The 12,218-nt window shown below is 40.2% G+C and overlaps 1 protein-coding gene across 1 annotated transcript in view; it reads left to right on the top strand.

Annotated features, from left to right (window-relative positions):
* Nucleotides 1–11,853, top strand: part of LOC125765619 (leucine-rich repeat and immunoglobulin-like domain-containing nogo receptor-interacting protein 1) — a 65,687-nt gene extending 53,834 nt beyond the window's left edge. The window contains exons 4-5 of the mRNA XM_049430952.1: nucleotides 2,789–3,132; nucleotides 5,748–11,853. Of these exons, the coding sequence (XP_049286909.1) occupies nucleotides 3,016–3,132; nucleotides 5,748–6,959 (1,329 nt within the window). The 5' untranslated portion in view covers nucleotides 2,789–3,015 and the 3' untranslated portion in view covers nucleotides 6,960–11,853. The remainder of the gene's footprint in view (nucleotides 1–2,788; nucleotides 3,133–5,747) is intronic.
* Nucleotides 11,854–12,218: the final 365 nt, after the last annotated feature.

Genomic DNA, 12,218 nt, shown 5'->3' with positions numbered 1-12,218 from the left:
TACGCAAACATAGTGTGGGTAGAAAAGGTGAAACGATGACTCACCCGTTGGCAATACCGAAAACCGGCCGCTGGATGACATCGGTTGGAGACGGCAACGAACTTCTACTACCGGACAGGTGAAACAACCCCTCCCGGTCGGTCAAGCCAAACCAGCCAGCCAGCTACAAACTAATCTTGAGAGCAGGCCAACTCCGAACTTAGGTGGGAAGCACCTCACAGGGAACAAGCGACACAAGTGGAGCCATGGTTACGGTGTAAAACTACGGTAATTTAAAAGAGAAACTTTTCCTTACTTTCCTAGGTCGATGGCCAGTTTTTGTTCGTCGCTTGTTTTCCTTCTTACTCGTTTTTGTATTGTGTACTGTTGCGTTACCATTTTGTTCAACTGGAATTGTTGTGCCGTTTGCCTCCGGTTGGTTCTGGTGGACTGCAGATGTACTGCCCTGTTACTCCTCTCTTCCCAGCATAGGACACTCACCTTCAGATGCATCTTTTCCCTGTTTTTTTCTCGTTGTCTACTTGTTAACCGCAAATAACTCACCGCTCATTCCGTTGCTGCTGCCGCTCATCGGCCAGCCGGCTATTGCAAATGGTTGAAAAGAACAACGCTACCGATACCGTATACTCCGGCTACGGAGAAAAAGACGATACAGAAACAGACTGGCACAGGGCATAGCATCAGCAGCAGCAAAACAACAGGCCACCTTCGAGGCGATAAGACAGCACAGACAGGGTTTGAGGCTTGCCACTGCGAAAACTGCATACAAAATGCACTCAAGTAAATAGTGAATAGAATAAATTCCTTCCAGATATTGTACGCCACATCATGCGCACTGAAAGTTGATGTTGGGGATATTATTGCTCGACACTACCGCAACTGCTCGGCAAACGGACGGGTTTCAATGACGATCGTGGATGCTGCTGATGATCATGATGATGCTAATCTACCCAAGCGTACCGAGCAGTGTTGGTCGTTATCTTGTTTTATTTTTTTTTTTACTGTTTCGTTTTTGTCTTCAGCACGGGGCACATGTTGCCATAGTCTGCGGCATGTTACCATTATGCTGCGCCATGTTCTACCTGTTCCTGCTTTCTACCTGGTGGCTGATAGATGTTACGCTTAATCCCGAGCGTAGTTGCCTCGGAGCAGTTTGTAGCTTCAGCTTCTTCCACGCTGGCTGCTGTAAAAAGCGGCGTGAAGAAAACGAATGCAGAATGCCAGTTGGTTTTGCTGCTCGTTCCGGCCGAGGGATGGAGGGGGGTTTTGCATATATTGTATCCACTTTGTATCCACAAGTTCATCGTGTGCGCGCTACACAAACGCAACCACCTAGTAGCAGTGTGTTTTGTGATACCGTACCGTGATCTCAATTGCTGAACTCAAGTAGAGGCTATAAATGTGACTGCATTTAAACCGCAGGCCTGTTCACTACACTACTTACACTTTTCTCCAACTGTGTTGTCAGTCGAGGCTTGCGTACACATTATATGGAGTATGGAGAAAAGTTACAGGCGATGTTAGAACTGGTAGAACTTATTTGTAGCTTTGAAGTGATTCAACGACAATTAAAGTGATTTATTTGGTAGCTACAGGAGGAAATATGGAGCAAGCTTTAGCATTCATGAGTAAATGAGTACTTTCAACAGTTGTTTAAACTTTACTTTCGAATAGCTTTAGTAAAATAGTATATAATTTCCCTGCTTGTGTGGCAAAACAACTATTGGCTATTGAAAATTCTTAAGGAGCAGAACATGTTTTTTGAGTTTGAAAGCACGCAGTAGAATTTTTTTTTTATTAATGCTGAATAAAATTATGTTGAAACAACACAAAAGATACGGATACTTCTGCTATTCAAACCACAATCCACACGAAGCACCTGATTTACGGGCACGTGCCGTTTGCTTCCACGAAAGACATCATTCTGTGGCGAGTGAATAAAACTATAAATCAACGAAACGTGCTTTCTCATTCCGTTCTTATGCTTGCTTAGCAATTGCTTTACAACCCATCCAACGTCTCGCGAACGGATTGAACGAGTTTTTCTATACCCTGTCTGAATGCCACGGTTTCAACGCACCGAAGAAGCTTAGCATTGCTTCACCTTAAAGCGTACGACAGCTTTCTCGCCAGCTTTACAGTTGAACTGCGTTCTATAAATCACCGAAAGTATGCCTTTGTTATTCAATTATGCACGATAAAGGGCACAGCTAAAGTAATCTCACCTTGCCCGCTATGGTACGGACGGGCACGCCACCGGTTGTGCGGGTTGGAAGCCCGTTTCAACACGTGGTCTTAATTTACCCGTTCATTGAAGTTTAACGGCGATAATGTGAATTGATTACAGTGTTGTTGCGTCGGATAACTCAATCACGAAAGCCACAAACATCACTTAACATTCCATTGCATCGATTGGTTCGTTCCGAATGCTGGGTACGCCATTTCGATAATTGCTTGTATTAATTGCTTTACTTGTACTTGAACAAATAACCAGGCGTCTCCATCCCATTAGCATATTTCATTGAATAATTGGCAACGATAAGGGAAGATTTTTTTAATTTGTTTTTGGTTTATTTCATACAAACTTACTAGTTGGATCACATGTACAATTAAAAAATTATAAGTAATTAAAATAACAGAAAAAAGGAAACCAAAACCATAGTATATTGTAAAGCCACACAAAAGCAAAAATATAAACCAACTATTTGTCACATCTTTTTTGGCCTCATAAAATAAATGTACACGTATCCGTAACAATACTAATTTTATCTTTTTTTTGTATTTCCAGATAAATAATTCAAACCACAAAAGCCACCACCATTATGCATCACGGTCACCATAAATTAATGAAGCACAAACATCAAGTATGAAATACATTCCAAATTTAGTAGCATTGTATGTAGTCCGATAAACGATCAGCTATCACCATATATTCAACGTTGCCAAAGTTTACCGATACTGCTCATTCACCATTCAAACCAACAACGGCAACAAACTCTCAAGGTGGCCAAGGAGATGAGTGCTACCTGGCGTGCGGTAGTATTCCTAGCGATACTATGGCGTTTTTGCTACAATAGAAGCCTGCTCGTACACTGCTGCCCACTAGAGTGTATCTGTCTCTCACAAACACAGGTAAATTTGGTATTGCAAATGATTCCCAATAAAATATTTAGTTTCTTTCCCTCGCTTTTTTCAATGCCTCGTTGTAAATCAAAGTAATGGAAAACAGTTAGAAGCTTATGAAAAGTATATTTTTACACTAAAATTATCTACTAGAATTAAAAAAATGTTCACCAAACCATTATTATATGGAAAGATAAATTCAAAACTTCTCCTATGCCTAAAAACTCCGTCTAAAGGGAAACTGGTTTATCATTAGGATTGCTGTTCCCATATGCAAAGGTGTCCAAAGGCCAAAGGCAAACGCTCTGTTAAATGTTGTTCTATGCTGAATATGTCAACTTGAGAAGGTCCACCTTAAACAAGATTAAGATTAAATCCTATTCGGCACCCAAAAGTAGAACCAGTGCAAAAACTTATTTCTCACATTCCTACATAACCTGTTCAAATTTAAACTTCTCCCACTCTTTCTCTCTCTCCACTCCTCTCCTCCTTCATCCTTCATTCTTCTGTTTTTTTTTCTTATACCACACCAGCTTTAGAGTGTTCCCATTGTCACAAGTATGCCTTCTAGCCTTCTGCCCAAACACACCTTCTGCAATGGCATTTAGGATGACACATCGGCCATCCTGTGGACTTTCTTTTTTTCTCCTACTCTCTCTCTCTCTCTCTTTTTGTGTCCGAAACAAAACTAAACATCAGATAGGTGACCCAAAACGCTACCGGTCGGCATTTCATCTCTGCACGAATGTCATAATTTGAAATGTTGATTCGCTCACCTAATCATAGTAATACGGGCTAGTCCCTGCGGACATTTGTAGTGCGAGTCCAAAAACAACAAAAAAGGGTTACCGTTCCGTTCCAAGCATGTGTGTGCATGTTGTTTAAGGCCAACATCGCTCGGTTACTAGAAGCTCCCCAAACAAAGGTTCCTTGCCATCCACCTTTTTTTTTTTTGATGACCTTCTGCCTGCTCCGACTCCGAGGTTTATCAGCCCAAACTGCTATGACTCTTAATAGGACGAAAACGAATGAGGCTGGTGATGATGATCACAATGATGCCGACGAAGCAGCTGCTACAAAAAAAAGAACCACTCAAAGGTTTGAACGGGGTAGAAAGATGTCTGCACTCTCGTATACTGCCCAAGACGGTCTGTTGAAGGCTGGGCCAGGATACACTGAACCCAACGTTTTCCCCGGGCACAAACCGGGTCGAACTGGTTGCGCACACTAGCCCAGTCTAGCGTAGGCGATAAAAGGGCTATCCGATTTAGCTTCAGCTCATTCATTATTCAGCGAGCAATAACGATACTCCTGCCAGGTAGGAAACAAATTTAGGCAACATATATGTAAGCTAGGGTGAGTACGTACACACGCTACACACAACCAGACACTTACAAAGTTATGGAAAATATCATCTCATGGAAAATTGGTCCAGGTTACTGGGCCCTTCCTATCGCCGGGGTACGGTACGATTCTCGTTGGAAAGCTTCTTACTAAATACAACAAACAAACCTCGCTACCTCAGTCACACATACATTCACCTTCAGAGTCACCTGTACAAGGGAGTGTTTGGTGAAGAAAAGAAAAAAGGAAGAAAAAAACTCCCCACCTGCCTGTTCAATGCTTTCGTGAACCAAAGCTTATATTGGCACATAAAAAATAGATAGCTCCCACTTCTCAAGTCTACCCAAGTCGGACCTCTACCCCCACTGGTATGGAAAACAAGTGTTGCAACTTCAAAATTAGACAACGTGCTGAAACTACGCTATCGCCACTTCAAGCAAACGTTTATGGTCCGCAATAGCGTTCGTTTCGAGGTTTCCGTCCATTTTTTTTCGGCTACTTCCGGATGCTAAGTGGAAACTCTCACGAGACAGGTTACAATTCCACCTTTTTTTTTTGGTTTTTTTTTTGGTAGAAAAGAAGCTTGAATGCGGAAACCAAGCGCTGTGGTATTGGTGCGACATTCGGTTCGTTTTACTTTTTTGTTTTGGTAATCGATTTATGGGGTCTCTAAGTGGGTACAAGGTGATAGAAAATATTCCATTACAAACCATTTTCGATTTTCGGGCAAAATAGAAAGAGTCGTTAAAAAGGGCATCTAACATTTAAGCGTGGATGTACCGTGGCGGAAATGTTGTGAAAGCAAAGAGGATAGTATCTGTGTTTTGTAAAACCGTCTTGCTGAAATCCTTGAAAAATTGTAATGCTATTACACATTAGGTTTAAAGCCGGTAATCACTATAATCAGAATCTTATGATACCAATCTTAAAATATCTCTATCATAAGTAATGTTGCAACTCATATGGCGCACAAATTATTAAATATAAGAACTAAAACAAATAACTTCAATACTCAACAATGACACTCACTAAACTTACGAGAACAGTCACACATTAAATAATACATTTCCCAAGTTGTCTATTTCCCCTCGGCGTACATAAGCTGTCACAAAGCTCTTTGTCCAGATTTGGTTCGTGATGATCGTAACAAGCGCACGTCGTGCGAGAAATTCCACCATTTTTTTTTTCTTCCTTTTGCACATCCTTCCTCCATCTGTCAATCGTTTCTCACTAACGACCAACCCAATTTGTCATCCTTTATCTATCCCGTTTCCCCGTAGGTCATGTGCAACACCGGTGCATTGCGCGAGATACCACTGAAAGCGATCCCGGTCACAGTGGAGCAGCTATCGCTCACGAAGAACTACTTCCCGATTATCAAAAGTGATGCGTTCGGAGGGCTCCGGGCATTGCGAAAGCTGTCGCTCGATGGGAACAACATTACCACCATCAAACCGTTCGCCTTTCGCGGACTGCCCCGACTGCGGGACCTTTCGATCCAGCATACGCCGCTCGCTACGGTTGCCTCGTTTGCCTTCGCCGGGTTGCAGAACGTGTCGCAGATACAGCTATCGCACAACAAGATCCTGCGCATCGAGGGTTATGCGTTTGCCGGTGCCGTTAACATTAGACAGATCCATCTGGCGGATAACCCAACCGTAACGATCGAAACGAATGCATTCTCTAGCCTTAGCAATGTTGATCGACTCATCCTGCCGTCCGGGATACGATCGATTGAACCGGACGCGTTCTACGGGCTTGAAACGGTCGGTTACCTGAAGCTCTCCTTTATGGACCTAGCGGCCCTAGTGCCATACACGTTCCGGGGTCTAACACACGTCAAGCTACTGTCACTGCAAGAATCCGACCTGGGCATCATACGGGCCGCAGCCTTCGATGGACTAGTGCACGTCGAGCTGCTCAACATACTCAACAACAAGATCGATGCAATCCAGGAGCTCAACATAACCGCGGCGAACCGGATACGGGTGCTACGAATACAGGGTAACCATCTGCTCGAAACACCCGAAAGTGGCGCGATCGTGCTGGAAGGTATCGAGACGCTGCATGTAAATAGCAACTACTTCCCCTGCGGATGTCACATCCACACGCTACTAGATAGTCCGCTAGCGAACGGTAGCTACACGTCGCACGGTGGTGCACCGGGTGACTTCCTGTCGAAGAACTACTGCATCTCGCCGCTCGAGGTAAACGGGCTGCCGATGAGCTCGATCGATCTCTACTCGATCGGACGCTGCCTGGAGCAGGTGACGCGCGAAAACCTCGACGCATCGAACTCGGCCACACCGAGCGTATGGCGAGGGAATTCTTGGCACTGGTGGCAACAGTGGAGCAGTGAGGAAGACTCACGCACCCACGAGAAGACGCTCGTGTCGGCCGTATCGTCGGCGGTACGATTCCTCACAGCATCCCCGTTGGCGTCGATCCTGTTTGTTGGATGCTTTCAAACGTTTAGTATCAAAATCAGTTGAATGTAACCACATGCCGTGTAGATCCGTATAGAGAGAGAGAGAGAAAGTTGCTATTGTTTTGTTTTAAATTCTTGTTCATTTCATTTATGTGTTTTTTTTTTGCTTTCGGAAAGATGCTTTCATGGATAGCTGTCAAAGTGTATCAAATACGTCTAGAATAAATAATTACAAACCTATACCAGCTCTGTCTTATTCGCTCATAAATCTGCACGAACCCGCTGCAAACGATGAAAACACTGACCATGCAGAACTTTACCGCTGCATACCGCAAATTGAATGATTACAAGCAAAACTTTTAATATCATGATTCAGATAAAAAAGAATCCTATACCATCGAGGCGATGTAACATTTTCCCCCACACAGCGTAACTCTTTGCCTTTACCGTCCCTTTAAACTTTCCAATTAAAACGGACGGCTACCACAGAGACAACGCATAACCAACCTTTGTGGTTACTTTTTTGTGCTAAAATTTTATTACGTGGTTTTCCCCGTGTCAAACCTTATTTGAACCATTTTCACAAACAAGCTAATGTGTTGGAAACGAAAAAGAAAACCAAGCACAAACCCAAACACTTCATCACAATGCGTTCCTTTTTGGTGGTTTTTGTGGTTGACCTTTGTGAGTTGATAGCTTTCCGATCGTGATGATGCTTCGATATCACTATTACTCAATATTGCATGATGGATACTGTCTAATTTTTATTGAATTTAAATTTTCACCCTGGTAGGAATACTTCATTGTAACAGTTTATCAAAATCGCCCAGACTGCCACTCATTCAAGGGTGGATTGTTCAACGTGAGAGAGATCGTTTCTTAGCGCTAGCTCCTGATCACGTTCACTGCGGAAGTGCCGCAACGTTTAAAAACTTTTTCAACTGACCAAAACAAACAAGCCGCTGGCATGGCGCTCGAAACCTGCTAAAAGCATCGTCAACAATATGAATAAATGTGAGAAAGAAAAACATGAATTTTCCACGCTCCGAAACAATGCTCCAAACTAGTAAACTTAGCACACCAAACCGTACTATCGACATCATCATCATCATCAACATCACACTGCCTGTTCTAGCCAATAGCCCACAACACCTCGCAACACTTTAGAGCGTTTTTCCATTTTTTTTGCAACACCAACTGCAAAACTGCATTATCATCATCAACTGCAACACTGCATCGACCGTCCAGCGCGGGATGCACCTTGCTTTCTGACGCTGTGTTAAAACCTCAACTGCAAAAAAAAACAACCAAGCATTCTGCCGCAGGACGAGGGCTTTTTCGAAAGATTTTTCCGCTCGTTGAATAAATTAGTTTTGCAGCAGTTTTCTTGTGGGGTTTTCCCCCGGTGGTTTCGCGAATGATGTGCCGGACTATTTAATGTCTTATTGAGTCTTGCTGGCTAGCATATGAGCATAATCAAACACTTGATGATTACAAAGCTAGGTACGTCAATGTTTGTTCCGTAGATCAACTGAAGAAATTGTGGTACAAAATAAAACATCGAACATTTACATCAAATATGAGCATATGAGTCATGTGCCACCTTTACTTATGTTCACTTTATGTATTAGTTTCAGCTATGAAAAACACAGTTTGTTTGTAAAATAGGGGCCATATGGTTCTGCGTACCGGGCAATACGGGCTTTTGTGAAAAAATGTTAAAATTTGAATCATTTCTGGATTATTTTCAAGTTAAACTCAAATTTGTCGAGCTAGCTGAGGAAACAATTGAGCATTCTCGAGCTTTTCCAAGATGAAAGCGATTCTTTGCATAGCTTTTCTTTTATTAATGATGTGCTCGTTGAGAAAGCTTTGTATAGAATCAATTTTATTTTCTAAAAGCACAAAATTTCCACATATATCACCCGATATTCCTTTTCAAATTTGGTCCAGCTTCGTCTCCAGCTTTTTCACGTAAACTTTCAAGAATGACGTTCAAATTTATTTCATTTCTTTAACTAAGAACTTTATACTGTTTTGGTAGAACAACTTAAAAACCCACATATCGTAATTTTATTACAAATTCACGACAAAATGATAAGGAACAATAGGAAACTAACAGAATATCTATCGATTTTAATTTCGATAGAAGCAAAAAGAAAAAAAATGCCACTCGTGATCACTGGGGCTTTGAGTATGCAAGCTGTAACTGTTTTAAAATGCAACCCAATTTCCGACTGACCTGACGAACTACCATTACACTGGTGCATTACACTCTCGACTAGTAGCTGACAGTTACCGTCAGCGGTGTTCCATGGTCCATCCACCATCTGCCAGCAGTTGATTCCCTATTTACAATTCGCCTTAATCGTCATTTCGTCAATGAAGTTTCTAATTTGACATTCAAAACTTTTCGGAACACAATATTGCTTTCAGAAAAAAAGGAACTTCCTACCATCGTCATACCTCGCTCCACCAGAATAAAAACTGGTTTTATTTATATGCATCCTGACTATTTGTTTTTTCGTTGTGTATCAGACAGCATATCTTTGAGAGCGGAAAATAGATTTCTGCAAAGCATGTTTTCCATCAGTTGTCAATTAGCTAAGATGTAAGGCATGCGAGAAACGATTACACCGTGTGCATGATGTCACCATCTTACGTTCGATGCACATTCGGCTGCACGAGCGCGGTTTTGGGAACAGCAAAATGTTTAATATTAATGTAAAACTAGTCGTGAGGGGCGAGAGGTGAGCATTGCATTTTATTCACATTAATCCTTCACGTAGGCTTATCGCGTCTAGCACACTACACAGAGAAACAGATAGAGAGAGAGAAAGAGAGAGAGAGAGAGAGAGTTAATTGTATGCGATAAAAGCAACGTAGTGCAACAATTGTCAGAATATAATGTATGTAAATAGTAAAACGTAAGCCATTAGCAGAAACATAATTTACAAAAAGCAAAAAAAAAAACAAAAATCATGTTTCAGCAGAAGCATTTCAGCACTTGCGAATTGTCGAGATGCATGTACTATGTACTATAATACGAACGTTACCAAACTAACCGTTGGTTGGCAATTTTCGAACTGAATCATTTTTATTGTTGTACGGGTTTGTCTTACTGGCTCACCAATAAAACTGGACAAGGTTCAGAGATGCACACTGCCATGGATGTTTAACAAAAATATCGACAAACCTAAAAATATCTTGTTTTTAGCATCCAATAGCAAAATAATTTAAATTTCGTTAAAGTTTTTGTTGTAAAAAAATGCTTAAACGTTTAAAATCAAAATGTTTATCTATATTGTTAAAAGTTCTAAATTTCAACTAATTTATTAAGAAATAATTTATAAAAGTCATGTTTATTTACTTCTGTTATACTTCTGTTTAAGTCGATGAAAAGTTGTAAAACGTTATGATAAATAACGCTTCGAACATCTTAGTTTTGTCACCCACAAGAAAGCTATTTTTATTTTCTTTAAAAACCATGAAATAATTTTCGGAGTGAGCTAAATGAAAAAAACGACACAACAAATTGATGCTACTTTTAAACGTACAACAAAACGCAAACATTCAATGGTAACTGAAAATCAAACTAATATGAAACATACTAAGCTCAGAAACTGATAATTTTCTTTTCATTTTAAAAGAAACTCCAGGAATTGCTCAGACTCGTCAAGTCATTTCAACAAACTGCAGATACAGAATTCCACAACAGACAAATCGCCCCTCGGTTCTTTCGATCTCTATTCTACAGGGATTGATTCAAAGTGCTGTTGAACCAAAATACATTATAGCGCTGAGATTACAAAGAAACGAAAATTATATTAAACCATACGAGCGGATCTACAGAATGGGATTTCTATGGCAATGAAGCGTATTACTCCTGCACACGAGTCATGATGCATTCAGGATGTAAACACATCGACCGGAAGCCCGGATATTCAGCTACGAAAAACGAATGTGAATGTGAAAACAACACAACAACAAAAAACACAGCAAAATAAATTCAATGAAATTAAATGAACCTCACTCAATGAGCAAACTCATCCTTTAGCTACGCAATGGCTCATTAATCACGCCATTAACACTGATTAATTTGTTTTTTTTTTTTTTTGTTTTAAAGCTTGTGCTAACAAAACTGAACCGAAAAAGGAACAAAGCATGAGAAAGCAGACGATAAATTGTACTGTAAATATTGTGGAAGGAGTTTTTATTATTTATTTTTTCTATAAGCCCATGTTTTATTTGGTCATCAAAAAAAAGGGAAATTAAAATTAAAAAATCAAAATTAAACAATGAACAATGAATGCCATAATATGTATACATATTCCTTATTTCTATTCCTTATTCAGTTCAGTGATTAGAAAACCATATATAAGGAAAATTTCTTTTTGTTAAGATTGTAAGTAGGAACACAATCTTAGTAAAGTGAATTAAAAAAAAACACTCGTGCAAAATTCTTCCTAAAAAAAAAACAAATGTTACGTTAATAGCAAAGCTTAACGGAAGGGAAATAAAGAATATGCACACAATGCCACACTATCACAGAATAAGCTGGATTTACTCAAATGGAATGAAGCTGTAAATGTTCGCAATAGAGATAAGAGGTACGCATATTCACAAACTTACAAATAAACCATATCAGCAAAAAGAAAAACAAAAAACGCTCGAACACAAATTATACGATACGGCATCAAAGCGGAAGAGCAAATAAATAGACAAACAAAAAATAAAAAAAGGGAATAAATATTGCAAAACAAAACAAAACAACACATTTGCCAATGTTTTGCGGCTACTGCGTGCGGACGCACAAGGAAGAAAGGAATGGATAATACGAACATGGTGAAACAATTGAAACATGTGCGAGTTGTTAATATTGCACCAAGAAGAATAAATCAATGTAACTTTACCATGTGGTTGTAGTTAAATAAATTAAACGAAATGTTTTATATAAAAAAAAACACATCATTTGTTTCAACTGTTTATTTGCTTTTTATAGTCTCATTTACTTCGAATATGCTACAAAAGTAAGTATTATTAAATGGTTAATTAAAATCATAGCTCAATCAATGTTCATCTACCTAAATAGCAATAAATGATGATGGACAACATTCTCCAACACTTGTTGTTTCAATGGAAAAGGCACCAAATGGTCATTTTCTTGATTTGCATAGCACGAGCTATATGTACGAAAATCAACACCGTTGCACATCACAAACATCACAACGATTGATTTTAATGCTTTGCCCTTCGGGTACGAATGGGAAAGGTATGCTTGTAAATGCCTTTTTATCTACCTCACAGCGGGGCTTGAATCACA

This window comes from Anopheles funestus, chromosome 2RL (genome assembly GCF_943734845.2).
Source record: "Anopheles funestus chromosome 2RL, idAnoFuneDA-416_04, whole genome shotgun sequence".
Taxonomy (NCBI): Eukaryota; Metazoa; Arthropoda; class Insecta; order Diptera; family Culicidae; genus Anopheles; species Anopheles funestus.
This window is presented reverse-complemented; position numbering and strand designations above follow the sequence as displayed.